At 39.6% G+C, this 26,809-nt stretch overlaps 1 protein-coding gene across 2 annotated transcripts; it reads right to left on the bottom strand.

Moving 5' to 3' along the window:
- Nucleotides 1-452: 452 nt before the first annotated feature.
- On the bottom strand, nt 453-12,584 carry LOC127376511 (protein FAM163B). Of its 2 annotated transcripts, none has more exons than XM_051423459.1 (3): nt 11,962-12,584; nt 5,456-5,571; nt 453-5,077 (listed from the first exon to the last, which is right to left on the bottom strand). In XM_051423459.1, the coding sequence occupies exons 2-3, from the start codon at nt 5,546-5,548 to the stop codon at nt 4,634-4,636; spliced, it is 537 nt and encodes a 178-aa protein (XP_051279419.1). In that variant the 5' UTR covers nt 5,549-5,571; nt 11,962-12,584; the 3' UTR covers nt 453-4,633. The 2 variants fall into 2 exon arrangements, with proteins under 2 accessions (XP_051279419.1, XP_051279420.1); XM_051423460.1 differs by having other exon boundaries at nt 12,121-12,584.
- Nucleotides 12,585-26,809: the final 14,225 nt, after the last annotated feature.

Here is a 26,809-nt window from a genome sequence, read left to right as displayed (position 1 = left end):
GAAGAAAAGAGCTGCTGAGGGAGGATTTTATAGTTTTATTTCCCCTTTATTTAACCATGATGGCCTCTTGGGATCTGAATGTCTTTGTCAAGAGAGTCCTTGTCAAATGGAAGCACAATTAAAATACACTGATGAATTAAACTGTATTAAAACTGTTGCACTTTGCAATTTTAGCTTAAGGGAATAATTGTAGTTTATGCTCCTGTTGAAACTGGGAGTGATGGTTGTGGTGGTGCATCACAGCTATGAACGCAGAAAAAACACTGGTGACTGAAATCTATGTATCCTTCAGTGACCTCCAATCTCTTCTTCCTAAGTAAACAAGTCGACATGTCTGACTTAATGAAGGTCAAAACTAATAAAAAAAAACAGAACAAAATCTGTCCAGAATTAACCATCCCTGCTGTGCTGCTCTGTATCAGATCTCTCCCAGGAGACATAGACACAGATACTGGACGGTTTGGCATCATTTTATTAACACTGTAAATTAAGTCACTTTCACACACAGAGCAGCATCGGCAAATGCAGGTTTGCAGCTGACGCCCCCTACTGGTCAGTGTGACAGCATCAAACCTCCCATCTGTTGGCGTGCAGAATAATAGAAACACATCAACTACTGAAGCAGAGAGGAAACAAATGCAACAGTTTCAGTCTTCTCTAAAAAACACTCACTGATTAATAAAAGTGGTTCTGCACTCATTCTTCCTCAGGAACTTTAAAATAAGTGAAGAACCTGCAGCTTCATGCCCCAAAACACCCTGAATGGATTCATGTCTGAGGCTTTACTGATCAACACGATGGATCTATGGCAGAGACTTTTTTGCCCTGAGTTGAGACTCCCAGGATGCCCTTCCTCTGTGACTACATGTAAACTTTAACCCCAAATACAGATGCAAGACAAATCTCAGTAACCTAAAAACATCACTCTTCTAGCAGAGGGTCAGAGGTGCAGTATACATCAAATTGTTACTTTACTCAAATGTATTTTTTCAGCATAATTTTCTGTATTTGAAGTTACAGATTGGTGGAGATTGAAGAAGCAATCACAGCCATAAAAAGATTAATTCCCACCACAAATGTAGTAGAAACAAAGTTTCAATATACCTGTCTCTACAGACTCTATGCTCCTATTAGTCAACGTCATGGAACACGTGATGTCAGTGAATGGCAAAAAAACCCAAAACCCTACATCTGTTGGATCGGGTTATTATCCGGCTGATATTGTGTAGTCGGAACACAATGTCATCCGGCCTGCTCATATGAATGTGTAAATAATCGTGTGTCTTGTCTGAAATCCATACTACAAACCAATAACCACATGGTGATTAACAATTCAAGCCTTTTTTTCTTTTTTGTTTTGTTCGATAACACACTGACTGATTTTAATATATTTTATTTTGTCACTTTTCCAGTGTGAACACATTTGAGTCAAAAACCTGTGTAGTCTGGATTTGGGACACAGCAGTTATTATTATTATTATTATTATTATTATTATTATTATCGGCCGAGGCTTTCAGGCAGTAGTCTGCCTCAGACGAAGCGCTATGTGGAAGACTCAGTTCAGGTCAGAGGTCATGTAAAGCAGCAGTCCCCAGAGTTCCAGCTGCATTATGTTGACTGAGGTTGTGTTCCAGGACTGGATATTAGTCATTTCTATCATTACAAATGTCAGGGTGAATTTAAATTTTGAAAGTTTTCTTACTTCACTCCAGCTCTCTGTTCAACCTCCAACCTTAACAGGACAGGCACCCTAACTGTTGCTTCATCCTAGTGAAGGTGTTATAGGTCTCTGCAAGTTCTGCCCTTCTATCTATCTGACATGCTTGTGATCAGAGCTAGATAACCACGATGTGTTGCTACCGGAGGCTTAACACACTTTCATGATAAACACAGGAGGCCAAATCACACATGACACACACCAAAAAAACACTATCAGAATGAACAGATCTTATGTCCATTTTTAGCAGCATACATTTTATCATTATCCTCAAGTTTAGTCAATTTGCTCCAAATTAAGAGTTTTATTCCATCTGAATGTTCATTTTGGGGTAAATTAAAAAGTTATTTGCAGCTTCTGGAGTGAAGCTGTTGTTTCTACTGATGTGAAGTGAAGTTTGTAAAATACCAAACACCCATCTACTGTACTAGAGCTAAGAAATACCAAAATGAGCTATCAGTTATTTTGTCCGTTTTTTCTTAAAAGCTCAATACCTTATGTCGGAGAAAAACTCTTCGGATATTATTTGAACCCTGGCCTACAGCACAGCATCTATCTACAGTAGGATGTCTTTAACAGGAATAAATGTCTTCCGGAAATCACAGTCACTGGATCACTGAATGCTTCAGAAAAGCCCTTTAAAATGCATGACAATGTGTTTTCTGCACCGCGGCAAACAAACTGGAATTCACACACTGACACACTGACAGACAGACTGACAGTATCACCAGCTGCATCTGAATAATAATCAAATACACACAAAAAAGACACAACCTCGTGCTGACAAATGTACACAAGTGAACACAAACATGAGCTCCATGTAACATTGGAACTACTTACATTTCCAATTTTGGATGATGCCGTTTCAAATCAAAAGTTCAGAAACTGAATTTCTAATGAAAAGAAAATGTTACCTTCAACTTGGTCGAATTAGCTGTTCACACAAATCATTTAATTGTCTCTCAGGTGATTTGAGTAATTTTAAGAAGAATATGTATCAAGAATGTATTTTTTATTATCACAAAAGCAATTCTTGACACTAATAATTAAATTTGATCTGGTTAAAAATCTAATTTAGGATATTATAAACTCTTGAAAACTCAAACATTGAAGCAAAATTCTTGATATTGGAGATTTCTGATGTCAAACAGTCAATATTGTACGGAGCTTGGTAGGTGCCTCAATCAAAAACTAGTGTGTACGCACAAAATACTACTTTGTGCCTTCAAAATCATTTATGTACGTTCAGTTTAAATTTAATGCTCTTAAATTAATAATTTGTGTGCATAAATTAGTTTTCATCCCCCATGACACCTGCTAGGCTCTCACTATTGATGTCAAGGAATTATTAAAAGCTGAAATGGCTTCATTTATGTCTGGCATCAGTTTGAAACCTTAAAAGCCGCCCACACCTATGTGTAACAGCAGGTGTTTTCAGTTAGTTTGGCTGATTAGATCACAACTCTGTCTCTGCACAAGAAGCGGTGTAATCAGGCAGAATAAGTGAAAACCCCTGTGCAGCTCGGTGTGTGGGAGCTTCTATTTGGCTCTTACGAGGTGTTAAGTGAAGGAATCCCACTGTGAAAGAAATAAAGGTGAAATGTAAGAAAAATGTTGTCGGACACTGTACAGTTGTTGCTACACAAACACACACAAAAAATATTTTATATAATATCCACTTGTATATTTTTCCACTGCATAAATGAATCACAGTCAAGTGGTATTGTAAGTACACTGTAAAAGTACACATATATACTGTATGTTCAGTACTGGAGCAGAGTACTGGTCTGTTCTGGGGTACAAAAAATTGGGATTTGCTGGAGTAAACAAAGGTGTTACCAATGATTCTAGTTCAGTTTCAGGTTCAGTTCCATTTCGTGTAGCAGAAGCTCCCCAGTGAGTTAACATGCATATAAGCAGCACCCTGACTCTGACTGACCTGAATGGAACATAATCTTGATTAGTATCACTGGTAACACCGGTGTTTACTGCACTCTTTCATGTCAAAATGGCTGAAAAAGGGTCTCTCATGAGCAGTCTGATCTCCAAATGGAAAAAACAGACTATTTCTTCTCCAAAACCCTCTTGATTTGGAGCTTAAAGTATATATTTTATTCTATATATATTCTTTCTTATTAACAAATCCCACGAAAACACCGAAACCAATAATGTGTTAGCCTGTCTCTCTGTACTTCTGTACTTCGTGTGGTAATGAAGGAACATGTCACCCAGTCCAACAGTGTAGCTCATTGATGTGTTTTTAAATGTTTTTAGACTATGTAGCTCTTTGGCACCGGGAGGAATAAGATCAGGCTTTGGATTCACAAACAGTATTTGTTAGGAGAATACATTCATTGTTGGTTTTGGTCCACACATGGGATTTGCTGACAATTAAACCAGACTCCTTTAAAAGGGACTCGGTTATCCTGAACAAACTGTCTGATAGCTATCGAGGCATTAGCCTCATTGTCTCTAGTATGGTGCTTTCAAACTAACAAAATTCTGTATTAAATTTACTAACAAAAGCTCAAATTGTAATTCAATTATTGTTGATACTTATATACTTTTTAATTAATTAATTAGCTAATTAGAAAACACACTAATTTTCTACACACAAAAACAGACATAATGGTTAGGTCAAAACTGACAAAGTCTGTTCAAGTCTGTCAGAGACAGAAATGCATTCAGCAGGAGTGGTAGACCTCCAACATGGCTGCCAGGAGTGGTGTTCTCCCAAAAGCCCTCAGTGTTTCAACATATCAGTACAGCACAGTAATAATGCTGCATCCCCAGCACAGCACTTATAGAACATGTTCATTGAGTGTGTTTACAGACTGTACTGAGTCAGTGCACATTGTATAAATCAACCTTTCCTCCAGGCCAGCAGGGCGCCGCTGACTCCACCCTGCCTGCTCCTACACGTCAGTGCTGACACTATGGGTGACCACCTCCCTCATGGTGACGGAGCGGATGAGGTTGAGCTTCTGGTAGAAGCTGGCCAGGTCCATGGGCAACTCCAGGTCCTGCTGCTGCACAGTCCTGTAGCTGACCCTGCGGCCGCCGTTGCACAGCCTTTCCGGGTGCTGCAGGTAGAAGGGCAGCGAGCAGCGGGCGCAGGACGGGCAAAAGGCGTGTGAGCGCTGGCACCTGCGCGGGGGTGGTGTGGGGGAGAAGCTGGCAGGCCCGTTGGCCTCAGTTAGGAAGGTGGGGGGGTAGTTCTCTGGATCGTCGCCATAGTGCTCCGGCGTTGGAGGCGTAGGGGGAGCGGACAGAGCCAGGGGGCGGGTCGGCGACATGGTGGCGAGGTCTGGTTCCTCCTCTTCCCCCTTCTCAGACTCCTCCCTCTTACAGCAGTAATACTTGATGGTCAAACACAGGAAGAGAGAACTACAGGTCAGAGTCACTGTCAGACATAATGCAGAACACAAGAAGTCAAGCAGAAACTAATAATATGAAGCTCAAAGCACCAATGTGCCTAAGTAGTACAGTGCCTGTTTAAAAGTTAAATACTTATTGTACTCAGATTATTTTCACGGCAGGGTGTCTTTTTGACCACAATGATTTAAAAAATGCGCGTCTAATCCATTGTTACATGTATTACATTTTGAAATGCATGTTACTTTTCATAGTACTGGCAACCCGTAGTGTTAGAGTCATGTATCTGGAGGGGTAGGGGGTGGCAGCTCTCATTTTTTTAATGAAAATGAGTTAAATAGTCAGTAGTAAAGTAGTCATACCTGCAACCTACATAAACACAGTACAGCGACGATGGTCAGTAAGATGACTGTAGCCAGAATTCCTCCTGCGATGACCACTGTCCCGGCTGACATTCGAAATCCTCTCCATCAACAGCCTGCAGGGAGGAGGAGGAGGAGGAGGAGGAGGAGGAAGAGAGAGGAGGGCAAGGAGGAAGGTAGGATGAGATAAACGTGGAAGGAAAAATGAGGAAGAGGAGGAAAGTAAGAGAAGGAGGAATCAAAGAAGAGAGTAGGAGTAGAGGGGACATGGAGCAAGAGGAGAGAGGAGTTAGGAGGGGGATGAAAAGGAGAATAAATAAGGAGTGAGGGAGAGCATGAGGGAAGAGAGAAAGAGGAGGGGGAGAGGCACAGGTCAGTAATGAGAGAAATGGAGGAACAGATGGAAAGAAGATAATGAGAGAGAGTCAAGGAGGGAGATGGAAGAAGGTCAGTGAAAGGGGAAGTGGAAAAAGACGATAAAGAGATGAGTACAGTGACAGAGAGCAGGAGGAAGAGGAGGGAAAATGAGACAAAGGAAGAAGTGAGGACAACATGAGAAACAAGGAGGAAGAGAATAGAGGAGATGGGAGGTTGAAGGGAAACAGGAGTGAAAGTAAAAGAGGAAAATGGGGTCAGGAAAGGCAATGAGGGAAAGAAAGGAGAAGAGGGGGAGGAAAAAGAGCAGAAGTAGGTGAGAGAGAAGGTGTAAAGAGGATGATGAGGAGGGTGTGAAGAGAGATAATGATGTTGCCATAAAGTTTTACGACTATACTGGACAGCCCCAAAATGTTAAAACTGGTTTCTCTTGCCAGCAGCCATTAGTGAAAATATTGCGGATCGATTTTTATCTTTTATCTGTTACAACTCAGCGCACATTGGGCAGTAAATTAAGCCAAGTGAAAGAAATTAAGTCACAGTGAGCCAAGTGAGCCAATATTAGCAGGTCTGATATTCCTCCCATAAACATTTTCTTTTTTTGTTGGTCCTGACCCAAACCATCCAGGCATTGTGTCATTTTGATATTAAAAAATAAGTGTAGATGTTTAAGGTATAAAAACGAGTCACACTACTTCCTCCTTTGGTCCTGACGGACAAGAGTTACACCAGTGATTCACACACGTACTAGACGTCTTTGTCAGGTAAACACAAACATACATTCACACTGTCACATGTCTTGTGAGAACAGTATCTAAAATGTTCATGATGTTCTATGATGGACACCGAAAATATTGATACCCCTGGACAGTGCAGTTTACACTGACAGAATTGAATCGTGTGTGTGTGTGTGTGTGTGTGTGTGTGTGTGTGTGTGTGTGTGTGTGTGTGTGTGTGTGTGTGTGTGTGTGTGTGTTTGGACGAGTTGTGACTGAGAAGAAGTTCGGAGTTATTAATGAAGGTGAGACTGGCTCCAGACTGGCCTCGAGGTTCAGAGACAGAGATATGAATATGTAAATAAGCCTCTAGTTTATGGTTAGCATTTCATGGGCTAATTACATTCCATTAAACATTTTGCATTTTTTAGTTTAAGCCCGAGTGCTCCCAAAGCAACCAGACAATTAAACAATAAGGCAGTCAACAGAGCGCAAACCTCTGCTCACTCTTAACCACACTCCAACCTGCAGAGCGCCAGCCTCCAGGATGTATCAAGGTTTGTCTTCACGTGCATTATGGACAAAAAATGTCTAGTGACTGAAAGCTCGATTCTACACCTTCACCAGCGTTTAAATCAACAAAAAGAGACATACCGGTGGATAAAAAAATCTGCTGGTGACTTTATGAGAACTACAACTACCACAAAAAAGATAGATGGACGTGGAAATAGAAAAATTCTTCTTCTTAAGAAGGTATAGGGATGAAAACAACCCACATGGGTGCCTAGTTAGCTCACCTAGTAGAGCTGGTGACCATGTACCAAGTTGCTGCAGTGGCCCAGGGTTTGAATCTGACCTGTGGCCCTTTGTTGTTGTGTGTCATCCCCTTTCTTTACCCAACTTTCCTCTCTACCTTCAGCTGCCACTATCCATTAAAAGGCAATAAAAGGCCAAAAAAAAAAAAAAAAACTTTAAAAACAATCCACATCATATTTATTTGTTTCTGGAAAAGTCTTTCAAGTGAGAATAGGAAAATAAAAGCCAACAGAAGAAATAAATGTGGAACAAGGAGGATTTCTCGCAGAAGAAGAAGAAATAATTTAGAGAAAAGGTGACACAGTTTTCCTTTTCTCTTCACGTGTGAATGAGTACAAGTCAAGAAGTCAGTTTATAATCTCCTTGAAATTACATTAGTAAAAAAGAGAGAGGAGACACTATGCATTTTTTATTATTCACTTTCCCCTGTTTTATGCAATAAATCTGGTCCCAAACTAGAATTAAGTGTGCATTAGCAAATGGAATTAAAAATCACTAAAGGGACACCAGGAAAGGTTCCTCAACCTTTAGTGTGATGACAGATGGAAATTTAACCAGTTCCTCCTGTGGGTTTCTGCACTACTGTACTCGGCAGTCAAATATCCTGCTGAAGAGTGAAAGCGCTCATCCTTGATGTCAGATTAATATTATGAATTTGAATTATGAATATTTAGCTTTCCCTCATGTTTTATACAATAAATCAGGAACCAAAGCAGCATTTAAAAAATGTGCACTGATGAATAGTAAAACACCGGCAGGCAGACGCAGAGAGTCATGTGAGAAGAGATGTGACTGAACTGAAGCCATCATCATCATCTCATTTCCTTTGCTTCCTGTGGGTGCGACGAGGGCCAGCAGGAGTGTGTCATGTCGTGGGACCGTCACACTGTGATGAATGTGGAGCTACACGACCGACACGCCAGCCAACACACCAAGAATAGCAGAGGGAAAAAGTGAGATATGGACACAGTGTAAGTGTTAAAGTTCTGTGTAGTAGTTAAAGCACACCTGCACTCAAAAATCAGTTTATCTTCTTGCTCCTCTAGTTTGATGTTTGATCTTCACTGTGCAGAATGATCTATGTGCAGAGTTTGACAGTAAAAGGATGTTTTCACATTCATCTGCTGAAAGTGGAAAGTTTCTCTGCTCTTATTAAAATCAGATTTGAAGGGGCGGGGCCTACGGGCATGATTTGTGACATCACAGATATCCAGTATGAAACTTAAAAAGTGCTATGTAGAAACTTGAAGCCACCCGTGCACATACACTGAGAATGGATTTTGCAATTAAGTAGGAGACATCTTGTGTTCAGCAGGAAAACTTAAATGAACAAAATCTGCAAACTCTTGACTTTTTAATGAGGTAGAAGTGGGATTTTAATGTGGAAATTATACTTTTTTGTAGAAAAACATATCAGACACACATATTGCTCCAAGCTGAATATTTGTATATATTTCTTAATGCAAGTCTGGCGGGGATCTTTGAACTCTGGCTGGCACAGCTATCTGAGTTTATATCCAACAAACACATTTCCAGAAACAGTGTTTCTGTTACTCTGGATATACCACAGACTTCTCTGTGAAGAGGTTCAATAAGGACTGATTCATCACTAAAATATAGTTCCAATTCAAAACTGTCAATAGTGAGGTCTGAGGATCATTCAGAGAAACCTAGACATTGTTTCTGGAAAATAGTCCATTAACCTTCATTGTACTGCTGTGGCAGCAGAGGTCTGATTTATTTATTTAAAAGGATCCCCATTGGCTGAATTCCAGTTTTGCTATGTCCATCATATGTGCACCTCTAATTGTTAAATATATAAAGGCGGTCATTCAAATTTTATCCAACATTAATTTCATTGTGCAAGAACAAGACATCATACAGTACAGTACCATTACTGGACTATTGATCACATATGTAAAGGAGCAGCTATTCTGATGATTGATGGCTGTCATTTAAAGACAGGTAACATGATTGGACCACACTGTTCTAGTGAAATGACTGTGAAAGAAGTGGAAATCTCTAAACTTCAACCTTTCCAAATAGTACATTCACATACTTTTCCTCTGAGTACGACATGAAAGTAAAAACAGAAAAATGAGCCCCTGTAGGAATTGTAGTGAATCTACTTCTGTAGAAATTTGCAGGCTGCCCATTCCTCTACATTACTTAATTTACATGTGTGAGGCTGTGTTATGTTTACTTGTTTTACATGAGTTTTCATATCTAAGTACAAAGTTAACTGTAGTATCAACACATCTCCGAATTTGAAACTTCTTTCCAGGAAGCTGTCTATTTCCCACCACTCTCCATCCAGGAAACGGCGTTCAGAACCTTTCTGACAGTTTTGAGTCTTTTTAACAGCTAAATGAAGTCAAATGAAACACAGGCTTCCACAGGGCTCTGTGCCACCACACTCGCATATTGGATATCACGTTCAGTCACAATAATCCACCTGAACTCACAATGTCATGTTAGAGACCAGAAGGGTCCATAATGTGCTACAGGTGATTGCTGGGAAATCTGTGACAGAGCAGCAACGCCTCCCACAATCAAGGTGTGAATGTTTCAGCTTGTCACCACTCAGGAATTCCAGATACATGAACAAATATTGCCATTAGCTTCCCCTCTCATCAGCACCTTGAGAATCAACTCGATCACTGGCTATTGCATTGTGTTTCTGTAGCAACCGAGCCCTGGACATCAGCATCCCCGAGGGCTAGAGAGTCGTTTACACCCACACAGCCAGTCAGTATCACACACAAATCACCGAACAGAAACACACTTAAAAAAGGTCAACATCCATTCATCCATCCATCCATCCATCCATCCATCCATCAGTGCTTACTGAGACCTTCAATTCAACTAAATAAAACTCATCTTCCTTTTTTGATCTCAGAAATATAAATAATAAATGATAAAATCAGCTAAAAGTAACAGAAAAAGCACAGACACTGCAACAAAACTGCACCTTATCAAGTATTATCCATTATCAAGTAGCAAAAGTCTCTTTTTATCTTATTTCAACTTGTTTCCAGTACTCATTCAAACAAGACAGAATAAATCAGATTGCTGCACTCGACGGTAGACATTCTTTAAACAAGTGGATTTTCATTGGAAAGGGTTGAATTTTCACCTATTTCAACATTCAGACTTTTTTGACTAGATATTAAGAATTTTTTTGCAGTGTTGAAAATAAAAAAAAAACTGCAATGAATGTTAGGTAACAGGTGACAGTGGTGAATTACTTCCATTATACATAAGTTTACTTATGGTCATATTGCTAGTTTTTTTTCCTGAAGATCAAAGTAATTCTTATTTATTCCTTCATTGTTGATGCAGGTTATATATTGCAGGAAGACAGCGGCTCCTTCTTTGTGTTTGTCTGTTGCCACATAAAAAAAATTCCATCCCAATGTGAATCAGTCTTATTGACAAGAAGAAGAATTTAAAGATTAAGTCTGGTGATATTCTACATTTGTATTTCTGTCAATTAAAAGACAGAAACAAATCCGCTGCTGAAAATAGTCCCCAACAAATCCACTAGTTCTTCCTGTCTGAGTAACTATTAAAAATACAGTGACCAGCAGTTATAGGAAATTAATTTGCCTTTTTTTAATAAAACAAAATATATGTTTGTGAGGTGTTTTTAAAGATTTACATCTTCAGTACAAACCAGGTCTTTTTATGACATTTATTAACAATTAGAAAAATCTTGAGTAATACTAGTTTTGTCCTTTATTAATACGTATAGTAATATATTATAGCCCAAAATATATCATAGTATGGCTCCAAATATCCTTAGACAATGTTACATTATAGAAGAGGAGGTGACTATAAATTCTATGTTGAGTCGGAGCCATAGCTGCCATTATGAAAACTGAGGTCATGTCCTCAGCACTTTTCTGGCCTAAAAGCAGTCAAATTAAAATATATTTTAACTAGACTACTTTTAGGCCATTAAATAATAAAAGCAATCAGTATTTCTTCACCAATGATTTATTGCAGTGTTAAGTATATTGGGAAACACAAGCTACAGTCTGAACAGTTAAATGAATGAATTAAATTTATATGAAACATTGATGAAACCTTTTATTTGGTGTTTGGTCAACATTTAGGGGAATGAGAGTTTTTGAATGACTTGGTGAACTCATTATAAGCAGACACATACTGTTTATATATAAATGATATACATTCCTACAGGAATATCATGTTACACACACACACACTGAAGCTCGAGACTGTCATTACTACACCAATTACTCGTTTCTAAATCCTAAATGAATTCTTGATTTGTGTGCGTAAAAGTGGAGGCTACCACAGACAAAATGACCCGCACATTGAGGATACCACATGTTTGAATACTCAGTTAAACATCACGGTACAGTTTACTAAAATTATCTTCCAAAAATCTGCTCTTTGTGCGCACATGGTGAGATTTTAGCGCATTTTAAGCGTTTCAACCGCTTCCCAGCACCATGGCACAACCCCCTTTAACAACTGCTTTCTGGCACTTTGTGCAGTTACACCCAGCCTGTCTGCTTCTCAGTGCACCGCAGGAACCACAGACACTTCCATACAAACAGCTGGTGATCTTACCCATCACATTAGTATTTGGATCGTCCCATGGCGTCCCCCGCGGCACCTCCAGCTCGGGGCGCCTCGGTTTGCGGGCAGCGGTGACAGTTAGGAGGAGGTGTAACCAAACCTGTAACTCTCAGCTAACAGCAGCGTTTTACATCCACACACACATCTGACCTGCAAGAATTAGGAGCAGAGATCTGTCTCGGTGCGTCAAAGAGGGAAGGAGGGCAAATTTGTCTTCACATTTCTTCTGTAATTTCACAATCTGTACTTCGTCCCACGGCGGGAGACGTTTCAGATGTTCGAGAAAATCTGACAAAACTTTTACTTCATGAGAAACTGTTTCCTTCGTTGTTTCTTCTATTAATTCTCCATTAATTTAAGCGCAGTTGTCTGCTTTTAAAGCTGTACAAATCAATAAAATCCCCAAATTCTGAGATTTTCTCTCCGGGTCCTTTGGAAAAAGAAAAAAACCTTAAAAAAAAGAAATCAGACAAGCAGCTGATCCAAACACTCGCAGGGTGAATGCACGAGGACGACTTATAATTAATTGTGGGATGTAGTTCTGCACAGATCCGGTCTCATCCTGTCTGTGTTGCAGCGCATTCATTTCCAATGCTGACCTGACTGGATGTGACCGCGCGTCACAGCAGCGCGCTGCAGAATACCTGAAGGATGCAACCAGGTCGCTTTAAATGTCGGCTGTAAAAAATCTTCATTTTAGCCTTTATATGATTAGTCAAGTGACGTTTTCCTTTTAGTGGTGGAATAATCTTGTTTAATATGTAACTGTACACAGAAATACTCTCAACTTATGGACACTTTTTTTTATATATTTAGGGAAAACACGTTTAGTTATGTTAGACACTCTCCTCCTGAATTGTTTGTTAAAATAGTTTTTTTTATATAACATTTGGTCACCTTTATGCTGTGTTTCAGGTGTATTGCAGCGTTGTGGTGAGTTGCACCTCCAGTCATTATTCACCCTCACCTTCTGCTGCACCTTAATAGGCCTGAGCCACATGCTCATCAGATCTGATCTGGGATCCAAAGCTTTATGAACATTCTTGTGAATTACAGGGAATTTCTCCATCCTCAAGGACTTCCTTCCTAGAAAGGATGGAAGGACGGATGGTAATGTTCATGCATTATTCCATAATGGTCACACCCAATTCTAGTCTTACAGTCACACTATTAACCACATAGCCAGAATGAGCTTTATTGTGTTATATATGTGTAGCAGTTTGTTAATACATGAAACAAACGCACTTTATTCTGTTGTGTCTTTTTTTGGCAGACCATTGCTTTCTACACTTCGTCATGGTGTTTAGACCACCAGAGAAGGGTTTCACTCTGTTATAGTATAACTTAATATAAAGTAAGATTGCTGTTTCCTTCCTCTTTATCTTGGTTTCAACTTTGAAACCATGATTTAACACTAAAACAGCCCTGTAGCCAAATAAAATCCATTATTTCTTGACCAAAAAAAGTGAGAAGAAGTTTCCTAAAGCCTGTAAATAAAGGAGCCATTTACAAAATACAGAACTTTGTGAAAAGTGGAAAATGTGGAATATTTCACGTCAGGATAATTTTCTGTATCTGTTGTTAAGAAGAAATTTCTAACTGGACAAAATCTGAATCAGTAAAATTAGTATTGGCTTACTGCTGTGTTCCCAGTCTACCCCTCTGTCTTCTCTCTCTCTTTTCAATCACTCCACTTTGAGCAGCACCAAGAAAAGATGAGTCTAAGGGAGGCTGAGAAAGAAAAGATTTTATTGTGTGAATTATTTAGCGGTTAAAGCAGGCTGAGATTCCACTGTATTGTGCAGACAAGAGCGTGTAATATTAATGAGTGGAGACTAGAGGTTATTTCTCCTCTTTTCTGCTGCTCCTGCTGGGCTTCAACACTTCAGCATCCAGCTGCTCCCACAGGAAGGTGCTGCTCTGAGCGGTGAAAAAAGACGATCCGGTCAAACCTGGACCCACACTGCAGAACGCCGACATGAAAGCTGTGACTTTTATCAGGCTTTTTCAGTTAAAGCAAGAAAGTAAGAATCAGCTTTACTGGGGGAGAAAGTCTGAGGATCTCGACGTGGTCGTCTGTTTTGTGTTGGCCACATAACAATTTGGTGTAAAAGTAGACTTTCTACAACAGCATCATTGTTGAGATCCCTAAAAACAAAATATGTTCACAAGTCTTACTTGTTAGTTATATGCCTGCCCCAGAATCTCTTGTTGAGGTGGATGGATTGGACATATCAGAGAACGTGGCTTTAACACATGATACTGCTGTTTGCCTTCCAGCATCTGTTTCTTTCAACCTCGACCATGATCTTTCCTAAAACAAATCTTTATCATGACAGCTGCAGGTTAGAAAATGCTCAAATCAATGGTTTGAGGGCACTGAAAAGAAGTCACTCTCTGGGTGAGAGGCAAATATAAATTAAAGTATTTTGTTGTTTAATTTGGAGGACTTGGTTTTTGACTTGGGAGACTGCTGTTTACATTTTGTCTACAACCACCAGTATATATTGGTTTCTTTTATGACCATAATCTTTCAGTAACCTTAATAACAACAAAATGACTGGCCGATGTACGTGTTACTATCGGGCTGCGCTGACTATTAACAGAACTTTTCCTAATCCTCCCATCATAGCAATCTATAGACAGAATATTAACGCCAGGGAAGCGAAGGGACAGTCGCCTGGCCTGTGTGATCAATTCAAATAATAAACTCAACTCAGTTCCATTTTAAATGTATATTTTAAAAGTGGAGGCTGTACTTTAAATAAATAAATATACAGACAACACCTTTAAGTAAGAATCAGCAGCTCTTTGTTCTCTTCGTCACCTCTCTCCTCTCACTGCGCGTCAAGTGACATCGCTCAATAAGACAAACAGGGTCTCACTGTAAGTCATCCACTCAGCATTGATTCCCACATCAGGCCGATGGATTAGCTTACAGTGGGGACCGTCTACATGTGGCAAGGTCAGGTGACAGGTCATCACTGATGAGGCAAAGTCTGATACAGATGGAGCATTCACTGTGTCACACATAGCTTTCAGTGAGGAAAGATAGATAGATAGATAGATAGATAGATAGATAGATAGATAGATAGATAGATAGATAGATAGATAGATAGATAGATAGATAGATAGATAGTAGTTTGAAGAAGCAGACAGGAGTTCTGGCAGGGAAGAAAACATATTTTAGCCACATAAAAAGGCCCACCTAAATAAAATCCATATCACTTTAAGTGTACATTATAGTAAGAATATTTTTTCTTTTATGCCACAGATCAGCTGTTTGGGTCAGAAAGTGGCAAGATCAATAACCCTCACGTTTCTAAGGATTTCAGAGATGGTGAGTGATTGTATTATTTTGGTGTGTGCCGCTGTAACTCTGACTCTGTAGACATTATACCTGCTTAACATCAGTATGTTACTATAGATTGCTGATGTAAGCATTTAACACAAGTATAAGCCACAGACGTATAGTAGTAACAGATACCGGACGGCAAGATGGTGCCTACTCAATCCAATGAGAATTGCTTACCTTGTGCATACGACATTCCTGGGAATGTGGCCCGCTGAATATGCACAGTAGTGTTTTCCCCACTAGCCCCTCCTGTGAGCTCCCGCTACACTATGATGTCAATAGGATGGGACTAGTTTTGTACCTATATATATATATATATATATATTATATATATATATTGTCCTCATGTTGGTCATTTGTCTAATAAGACCTTATATGGTCAAAATGTATGTATGCTAAGCTAGGCTAACCATGTAAAGGGCTACAACTTCTCTGTTATAGGTTAACACTATTAACATGTATTAAAATAAAAATTGGGAGTCAGCAGGGCAGCTTAAATAGGATCTGCCATTAAATTCAGTTTGGATTATTTTGGTTTAAATTCTGCAGTGATTTGGATTAAAACTGAACCACATCATTGAGAGCAGAGCAAGGCCCAATTTAGTTTGGCCCAACTGAACACTTGGATCAGTTTTAGTGGCGCCAGGGTTTCTATTCTTCTTGTAACAGATTGTAAATGTACAGAATGTAGTTCCTCACCTCCTCTCTGGTCTCTTTTTTCTGCTTTGCTTCGTCCTTCTTCTCAAGCAGGCGAGGATCTGTGTCCTCCAGCATTTGTTCCACTCCAGTTCATAAGCCTGACTGGCACAGAGGAGCAGCAGAATCCTTAATGTGACACAATGTCATGATACCCACCAGATGCTATCGTCCTCCTTTGTATCTCTCACATCCTGACAAGCACCATGTTCAGCACACTCTGACTGATCTGAGCTCTTGTTCTTTCAGTCACAACATCATCAAGAACATGGCCATGGCTTTCCACTCAAAGTCTGTTTACAACTGCAGCATCACCACAAGAAGCTGCAGGACTGTATACCAACTGAAACATATATCCAAGGGAGCATTTAAGTCTTACTTATCATAAAATTGTTAAAATTTTTAGAATTTGAACAATTATTATTCAGTTTTTATACTTTTTTTCAGGCAAAGAACATTTAAAAAAAACAAAAATCAATAACAATCGATTAAAAAAAGGGGGAAAAAAATGCAGATCACATTTCATTTTTGATTTTCTTTATGACCTTTTTCTTTTTTGCAGCAGCCATTCAATGTATTGGCATTCTGTGATTTCCCCCCATATTGTAGATTTCATTTGCTGGCGGAGTTTGCCGCTCACGCACAGGATTCAAATTCAAAACCTTAATAGTATCAAAGTTGAAATTTGAATTCTCCTCACTCTCTGTGTAAGTAAGTAAGAGGATGAAGCAGGGTTTGAATGTATATTTGGAAACCGTGTCTAAGCCTTGAGCCTCTGAGTTGGCATTAACCATGGTAACGGCTGACTGACAACTGAGAGCTGGCGTTGCTAGGAGACAAGCTGTCAACGTCTGTGGAATATCACACTGTAGGCTACGTTCTACAAAGATTGGTATAAGACACTTTTTCTTTCTTTTTTTCAACAAGTCTACATAATGTTATCTACTGTTAACGATGTCCCTTTACAACCTCTGGAAGACCCTTCGAGCTGTTTAGTTTGTATTTCATTGAAGAAGCTAGTTATCCTTGCCCACTAGACATTACTTTTCATTTATTGGTCATTGGCAGCTCTTGCACACTCAGTGCTGTGTTTGTCCTGCAGAGGTGTAGCTAGCGTTAGCCGTCTCTTTTTGTGGTGACGGCAAAGAACCACACTGTCAAATCTCACATCAACAGGTAGTCCTGTAACCTCAGCACTTGTACGTGTTTCATAATCGTATGTTTTCTTGTGATTCAAATAATGCAGTAACACAAAGAGTATGTAATTGAAATACTGTAACCTATATACTGATTTCACAGCAATAATGAATTTGTGCTTGCTTTCATCACCAGTAACCACAGATGTCGCCAAATCAACCAGACTGACACCATTAAGATAACTTTAAGCCCTGATATAATCAGACTTCAATTTGTTTTCTTGTCTCAAGGGACATTAATTAGAAACAAAAATGCCAGTTAATTTATCTCCTGATGTGAACTTACAGCTGTTTTCAGCAGTTCACACTCAACAGAATTAATGCTTTGAATTAATGATTCAAACATTTCACTGGCCTCTGTAGAGCTAAAAAAGGCTGAATGACAACATTCATCACCAATCTAATCAACACTTGTCAGCACAAATAATTAGCACTGAAAATCAACACTTGAACAGTGGGAAGTGTGCTCTGTAATTATTTGGTTTTCACAAAATTCTTCTAATATGATAGATAATATCAAAAACTGGTACTTTGTCTGTCAAATGTTTCTTATGTTGCATGGTGGCACTGCAGCAGGGACCAGCCCCGGAGCCTCTGCTGGTTGCTTCAGGGATTTGCTCCCATAATCACAACAATAACCGTTTATGTGTGATTTATCTGAAGAGATAGTCGGGGAAAAAAACAGCAGCTCGATACGCCTTGATAGGCCACTAAACTCACAGGCTGGAGTGGCTATTGATTTGTGGTTCTGCAGGGCTGAGGTCCTGGACACTGGGGAGCAATAAAACGTTTTACTCAGGGTTCAGATCGCTGAGAGGAGGCTTCGCTTCCTCAGAAAGATGAGCTACTGATACAGAAGTTGACAGAGTCCTTTAAAGAATGTCACTGCTGTAATCTAAACTTTTACTTTACTTTATTCATAAAATTTACTTTTCATATAAAAGCCAATATATTGGTGATCCCATTAATAGGATTGTTTTCAGACACATCTGTAGTTATTGATTTAATCCAAAAGGCAAGATCATCCATATTTGTTTCCCAAAGTAATGATTACATTATTGCACAATAACCAGATATCAACTGATATATTTTCTCACAGCTTGTCCCTTTTCAGCTTCACACAGAACACAATAATACGTTGGCGAAAGGTGCGTGAATGATTATTTTGTTGTGACATTTAATTTGACTGCTTTTTGTTTCATCTGCAAGGATAAAGCTGTTTTTCTCCAGGAACACAATCTCAGGTGATATTAGGTCCAGTGTGTAACATTTAAGAGGATCTATTGTCAGGAATGGAAGATAATATTCATAGCTGTGTTTTCATTAGTGTATAATTACCTGACAATAAGAATCGCCTTAGAATGACCTTTTACTGTATATCTACAGACACAGCGGGTTGCCATCCATGGAGTCTGCCATGTTAAATATATATATATATGTATAGTAATGAACCAACAGAGGATCAACACCAACTCTGTAGCTATGGGGAACTTTTAGCTTCCTTTAGCTTTATCCCTCAGGCTCAATCAATCAATCAGACTTTAACATGGGTGATTGGGGGTGATTAAAAAGTCACAACCTGAAGAGTTCACAATGAAAAAGCAAATCTGATAAAAACGTAGGACTAAGACCGTTTAGAAACCAATGAAAGGATCTTAAAATCAATTCTGAAGCTCACCTGTAGCCAGTGCAGAGACTTTAAGATTATTATGTATGTTTGAAACAGGCCCATATCTTAAAAAAACAAGCTCTGACATGGTGTAGAGTTGGTGGAGCCCAAACCAGAGCTATAATGTTGCTGGATGTGCAAGCAGGCAGAACAACTTCTTAAGTGACGGTAAATCATGTCTGCCTGCTACTGGTCAGACATCATTTAGTGCATCTTTAAAAGTTCATGGACCATGAGGCGGTTTGACTTGTGTACTTTGGGTGTATTCATCTGGTTTAGATAACATTTTTATAATACTTGTTGTTTAGGTTGTATTGTATTTATTTAGATTGTCTATTTCCGAAATAAGAGTCCCATGAATCCCTTCTTTAAGGTTACTGGATCAGAGCACAATGTTGGAATCAATTTATTCAACAAGTGCAGTAAATAAAGGTACATTTGTCTTGAGTGTATTTGTGCAGAAACATCACCAAGCACAAATGAATACACTATGGCCAGAAAATGCCAAGAGCAACAACATTGTTTCACACGCAGACCATTCAAATGGATAGTAAATCACATGACAGACAGCAGACTAAACATATCAGATACACGTGGAGCTTTTGGTCTTCCCTGCGCAGTGAATCAGAGTGACACAAAGCATGAAGTACAACACAGACACGTCTCTGTGGCAGTTATCTACCCTGACAGATCTTCAGCCCTCATTAAAGCTTTCTGTTTTTAGCAGAGATGACTCCTCTAGCTTCCAGCATTCAGACTCAGTTAAGTCAGTCCTGACAAACTGGCCTGCAGGTTTGAATCATAGCAGCATACTGGCAGTAACACTTTCTGTCCCATCAAATCAAATGGGAACAAAGACATGTTGGATTTCTGAGGGACAGTTATAGATGAGATGAAGTTCTTTATTATTATTTAATTTTTATTAATCCAGTGTGTTGTACGGAGCAGGAATGTTCCAACTATCACCAACTCTGGTTTGGTCAAAATGAATAACTTAATTCACAGATTCTGTCTCTATGCCTCAGCCTCAGAATAACTTCTTATTTAATCTTTTTTTTGGCTTTTGATTACCTTTATTTGATAGGATAGCTGAAGACAGACAGGAAAGGGGGCAGAGAGAGAGGGGATGACACGCAGCAAAGGGCCGCAGGTCGGATTCAAACCCTGGGCCGCTGCAGCAAGGAGTCAGCCTCAGTACATGGGTCGCCAGCTCTACCCACTGAGCTGATGGTCTTGTTTGTTTATGCAGGTCACACAAGGTGGAATTCATTCCCATTGTGTGTATTAATAATATCAATTGATAGCTGAATAACATTTAGGTGAGCCAGTTTCAGGGCTCTGGTATTATGGATGCTGGATCACTGACATGGCTTACTGGGACATTTAATGTTGCTGTGGTCTATATTTATGCAAACAGGCACAATTATCAATAAACATACCCGAGGAGACAGAAGACAATGCATATGATTTATAAGAACTCTTAACATAGTGTACAAGTAGCCTATGTTTACTTTTTAGTCTCTTAAAGGAAAAGTTTGACATTTTAGTTCTTTGTGTACTTAAAAAAATGGTGATTTAAACTGAAACTCTCCTTCGTCTCTCTCCTCTGTCTTTTCTTCTGTTTTCCTAGTCCTCTGCACCGACCCTGTGAAATGAAAGGAAGAGTCACAAGTGAATAGACAGACAAGAACAGGTCATGCAGCAAGGCAGCCCATATGTCCCTGTTTGTCTGTCTGTGTGTGAGGACACACTTGTATGTCTGAGAATGTGTGTGAAGAGAGGTTCTCAAGCAAAATTATTAACTCATCTGGGTTTTCTCTCCCATTCTCAGACAATGCGCACACAATGTGAGGCTACCAAGCAGACTAATCACAGTTGCTGCAGTCTGTGTCGCCGTTACATTTCTGGAGAGGTGCACATCAGGTTACAGAGTAGATTCAATGCAGATCTATAAACCGGCCTTTTGTGCTAAGCTAAACTCACTTCATATTCACTCTCTGTACTGTGCCACTTTGGTATTGACCCCCAAGGTATCTGAAACAGTTCTGAGCAGATATCAGGACTGATGCAGGCAGCAGCTCTTGATGGGTGCAGATGTCTTTTGAACTTTTCTAAGTGTTCGCAGGGTGTCTCCTCCAGATGTGTGAACGTCAGAGCAGATTTCCTCCTTTGATCCGACCCGTTAGCTTACAGGTGTCTACTGTTTCGTCCATTATTTAGTCTAGGGATTCCAGTGTGAGAAGTGCCTCCGACCCAAGGGAAGGCAGGGAGGGGGCCTCTGGCAGGGAGGGGGCCTCTGGCACCCAGCAGCTTTATTATCATTTCATCAGCCTGCAGGTTGTCTGTAAAAGGTCAGACTCCTGGATGGCTACCCGCTGGGGTGTGAAGGCTCTCAGTGTTGTGGTGAACTACAAGGCTTAGCTGGGTCTCTTTAAAATGCTGTGGGTGAGGGAAATGTGATGTTAGCATGATCCTCCAAATTAGCCCTCCCCAGCTTTCCCACCAAACCCCAATGTTTATAAAATATATAAAGTTATCCTCATGTTACGGCCCGTGATGTCAGGCTGCTGCTCCGCGCCCCCTGCCTGCGTCATCGGTCGGAACGGGCAGCAGAGGTCGGAGTCTGGATCCATTCAAACACCCGTCTGATCCTGAACGCTGCACAAACAGGCCCTCACCTTCAGACAAAACAGAGGAAAGAACCTGTTATGCTCTTGTCTTCAGACACAAGCTTCTGTTCTTACTTTGTTTGATTTGTTTCCAGTGGTTAAACATGTAATGTAATTCTTAAAAGATACATAAGCCCCCCTCAGGGTGTTAGCTTTGTAGGCATTCAGCTGACAGGTCAGGCTTTAGAGCAATTGCAGGTTTTTGACAGATTTTGAGCCTTTGGCTCATTTTTTATCCATTTATTGTTAAATCTCACTGTCTATACATTCATGGGTCATTACTGAATATAAAAATACTGATTGTCTTTACTAAAATAAATAATCTACAGTTCTACTTGTAAATGCATGCAGACAAACATGCAAAGTGGTTTCTTAGGACTTTTAATAATTTCTAATTATTTAGACATTTATAATTTAGGAAAGGCAAATGTTTAAACCACATTAGTTACTGGATATTTTGGTTTTCTACATTAAACAGAAAGTTTGTATCTATATTTCTGAAAAGCTTTCAAAATTTCAGGAATAAAATACATTAATACACACCATATTTTTCAACTTATCTTGTAGCTTCTGTATCATCATGACTAACCATGAGTCAAGATAAAGTGGCAGGTAGATTTCATATACTATGAAACCATTACTACAGACCCTCCTCAGTCAGTACCCAGTACCGTGCAGTATGGCTGACCTAACTAGAATTAGCTAGCAGCTGCATTTGGCTGCAGTTACTTTACTGTCCACCAGGAAACTCTGTAAATTCACGCTACCATTCACTGTTTATATTGTACATATTGTCTCTCTTTTTATATTTGCATATAATGTCTATTTTTATCTTTATTTATATTATATATGCGTACTATAACGCACCAGTTAGCACCACCTTGTATCTGAAAACCTGCTTGGCAATAAACCCGATTCTTAATCTTTTACAATTCAGTGTAGCATCAAAATGCAGGTGGAAAAGTAACATAATATTGCTTTAAATAACCCTCCTCTGCTGTCTTATAAACCGTTTCACAAAAGAGTCTAGTCCTTGTAGTCCAGTTATTGACCTAGCCATCTAGATCCTGACTGCAGCATGTTCCAACTCCCAGCTGGCTTAACATCTTAGCAGTTAACGTGCATCCGGACCAGAAGCATTGAATGCAAACCATCAGTTTAACCCTGCCTTTATTGGCGAGTATTGGTTTACTTTATTGCCATCTCCAAACACCCAACTAATACTTTTAATATGGAAATTAGGGTGTTGTCCGCTCAGGTTTTATTACAGCTAAAACATTCCTCAGAGTTTACACACTGAGTTCTTTCACATATTAAAAAGTTCAAATGTGACTGTTAACTCCTTGCTGGAGGCACACATTTGTGCACAAACAAAACACTAATGTAGGAGAGCAGATAAGTGCTCCTGCATGTATTTTTCAAAGAGAACAGTTAAATTAAAAAATAAGATGAGACAGCTTCTCCACCAAAACTCTTGCTTGTTTTTCTGTTATATATAGATATTTTGGGGCTTTGGTCATTGGTCAGTGTTGGACTGAATAATTTAGGAAATAAAAAATAATCTATTGATTGATCAATACATTTTTTGGGCAGTAACATAGAAACATGTAGTTTAGTTTTCTGAAACTCTGTCTAAGTACAAAATATCACCGCTGGTTACCAAGACGCCTCCTCCCCCTCCTGCAGTGAAAACAGCATTATTAATAATGAAACACAAAGATTTCTATTTGATGGTTTGGTCCTCTCTCTGACGCCCTGACCCCACTTTTAGAAAAAGAAAAAGGCTTTTTCAAAGAATATTCCAGCTCGTCTCCACTGAAGCGCGTGGAGAGCATCTCTGTTTGAAGAGGCTTTTATTGGATACGGAGCCTAAGAGCACCTGGCCGTCCTCGTCTCCCTACGCCATCTCAGCCTTTTCTGTCCCACTAACACTGCAGGAGACTCTTCAAACATTCAGATATCAGAGGCTGGGATGACTCGTTCTACTCGAACAAAATATCCTGAGACGCATTTAATTAATTTGTCTTTGTGAAAAAGTGAGGTAGGGTGAGGTGCCATGTTGTAAAACAATACAACAGGATGAATTGGGGATGGAGCAGCTCACTTTGTTCCTCTGATCCACTTATTTGATAAAAAAAAACAACACCTGTGCCTCTGCCAGTCCTCGTCAGGTTTTACAGAGCAGGGATTGCGATCTCAGCTGAGGCCACTCAAGCTATTAAGGTCATCACAGAAACACTGCATCTAGAATCACATCAGAGACAGGCTATCAGAAAGAGCACCAGAGTATGTTCATACTTTCCTAGAGGCTGACAACTGTTTCTCCTCCCTCTTAGATCTACCTCCTTTAGGGACTTTTTAAAACACCTATTTAATATTTATTTAGGGGAGCCAAAGCTGAGATCAAAATTTGTTTTATCTCTTTTGGCTTGTGACTATTTAAAACGGTACAAATTCATGACCCCTCATCAAAGGTTGCATATTTTAATAAGCTGTGAGCACCTCAAGCAAATATTGAGTTTTACCTTCTCAGATTGTTTCATTTGAAAAAAATAAATAACCCTGAAATGAAAGCTAAGACAAACTAAACTCTAACCTATAATTTTAACAATAAACTCAGGCAAAACACATCAGGATTCAAGAGTTTCAGGCCGGTTTTCAGCTTTGTGACGATGCATTTTCCAAGTTTATTTAGCTTAAGAAGTAGGAGAACTTTGTCCAACTATAAAGGAACACTTTGAGACATGTGTAGGGTGTGAAAAACCTACAGTCTGAAAAGTAAGTTGTAAGCTGTCACACAAACTTATTGGAGTAAAAAGAACCATATTTACCTCTGAGATGCCCTACTTTGTCTGTGTCCACAGTCCAGTGAAATATGTTGTCAAAGTCAGAGTTAAGAAACTCCAAATATGATCTGCTGTTCTTCACTAGCTGGGACAGTATGTATGGAAAAGGAACACTAACACTTCATTACACTTTCTGTTCCCCTTTAGCAAGGCACTGCTCCACACAGACCAGCAGGGGCAGACTGGCTGTACTGGGAAGCTCCCAGCACTTTGGCACTGAGACAATATGAAGTATGACAATGCTGAAAAAGTCTTCCATGAATAAACGAAGGTTAAAAACTTTGTCAGTGCCAAGGTCAGGCTATTAAGATATGCAGATGAGGTGCAGGTGAAAGAAAATCAAGTGTGTGATCACTTTAATAAACCGTGCACAAAACTGAAAGTTGCATAAAAATAAAGGTCAAAGAAACAACTGTCACAAAGCACTGTTTCACAAACACTTCATTCCCACTGTGAGTACATACAACATAGTTAGGACATACATTTTAGTTTTTATGTAAAAGCGGAGATTTGTCAGTTTATTTTTAAAAAATCTACAAAACAAATCTAATGCAAATCAGAATTTCTCTTCACTTCCTATTACTGAAGGTTTTTTTTAATGCTTGTTTACTGTGAAGTAAGAGAGAAGAGACACAATATTTTTATATTTGTTAATAAGAATTAGATTTTTGTTTTAGTTTACTTCCATACTCCCATTAGATGGTGGGATTAAAAATGCTAACATCAAACATGCTAACATGCTGATGTTAAGCAGGTATAATGTTTACCATGTTCACTATTTTAGTTGCATGTTAGCATGCTAACATTTGCTAATTAACAGTAAAGGCTGATTGGTATGCCATTAGTGTTGCAGGTAGCTGGTCACTGAGTATTGGACTAAATGAAAATCTGACCTGATGATGGTGTTTGATGGAAGAAGTGATTGTGGTTTATTTATCCTGAAGGGGGGGATGAATGTCTGAAACATAATTCTTTGTAATCCATCTGATAGTTATTGAGAAATTTCACTCAAAACCCCAAATGTCAACCTCATAGTGGTGCTAGAGGAAAATGAAGAGGATCACCAAAGCCAGTTACATGGCTAAAAATCACTACCTTAAAGTGCTCTCACAGTTCATATGAATATGAACGCTTTGACGAGGGGTCATGTGTTGACTCTATATCGTTCTAACGGGTCACAAGTCAATAAGCTTGGAGACCAAAGCTCTGTGTACCCAGACTCTCTGGAAATCAAACCAGCAACCTCATTATCTGCCTCAGGTCACCTGGTGAGTCATCCAGGCCGGAAGTTTAGACAGAGCAGCCGTAAAGTTTAGTTGTACCTTTCCTCCAATGACATCGAGTCTCAGCTCCCAACTGTCATCCTGAATGTATTCCAATAAGTTAATGAATATTCATTGACCCGTATTTAGCATATTGTTCAGGATATTAGCATAGCCAGTGACATAAACATCAGCATGAGGAGAGCATATGAATCAGAGAGGACACAGAGAAAGAGTGGGCAGATTGGGCCCAGGGGGGGTACAGCAGGTCAGCATTCATTACTTTCATGAACAGGACGGGTCACGAGAAAGGCCTGACAGGGAGAGGTAGCAGCAAAGGAGACAATTCACAACACTGGGATTAAAGTAAAGTCCAGGCAGAGCGGATTCAGAGGCTAACGTAATCACATGGAGCCATAGAGTGTGTGTGTGAGTCCAACCATGGCCTTCCTGAACATTTTCCAGGCGTCATATTATTTATTGTGAGTTTAATGAGACATTGTCAGCTGAACCGATTACACTCTGAAATGTTCTGTTGGTAGTTTCAGCTGTCAGCTTGAAATGTACAGAGCAGCAAAGTAATTAAGTAATTAATTTCTTTCTTTTAATTTACTTCTAATGCTTCCACTGACCTTTACGTAGCATAGGAGCTGTTAAAATGTCACGGTTTAAAACAAAGCTAGATGCTAAGTTGGACCAAATTGGTATAATGACAGACAATGGCATCCCTGTACTGTCCCTGTTATACTTCCCCAGATCTCTGTGATGTTGATGGGACAGAAGACTGGCTGTGTGTGGTTACCTTCAGTCAATTCAGAGCAGGTCTGTTTCGAAAAGATAAAGATGGAATCCTTCCATGACTTGGGCTTGACTAATGACACACAACAGGCACATAAAACACTTGTGACCCTGCTGTTACAGTTAGGATACCACATACACACACACACAGACACACAAAGAGGCTAATGTCGTCATGCTGCCGTGAGATGCCAGGTGAGATGAGGCTCTGAAATGCAAATGTGCTCAAAGATGTAGCCCATGCATTTTTCATGGTGAACACGGCAGCTTCGCTCCTCTGATATGACAATGAGCGCTTATCGTCCTGTGTGCTCAGCAGGGCATGCAACCATGGGCACAAACGCGATC

Source organism: Dicentrarchus labrax, unplaced genomic scaffold (genome assembly GCF_905237075.1).
Source record: "Dicentrarchus labrax unplaced genomic scaffold, dlabrax2021, whole genome shotgun sequence".
Lineage (NCBI taxonomy): Eukaryota > Metazoa > Chordata > Actinopteri > Moronidae > Dicentrarchus > Dicentrarchus labrax.
Note: the sequence above shows the minus strand (reverse complement) of the source record. Positions and strands in the feature narration are given on the sequence as shown.

Bases quoted from the DNA above. Each gene is read 5' to 3' on its own strand.
- LOC127376511 (XM_051423459.1), bottom strand. From the start codon at position 5,548: ATGTCAGCCGGGACAGTGGTCATCGCAGGAGGAATTCTGGCTACAGTC. The intron at 5,078-5,455 runs GTATGACTACTT...TTGACCATCAAG, and splicing joins TGTGTTTATGTAGGTTGCAG to TATTACTGCTGTAAGAGGGA.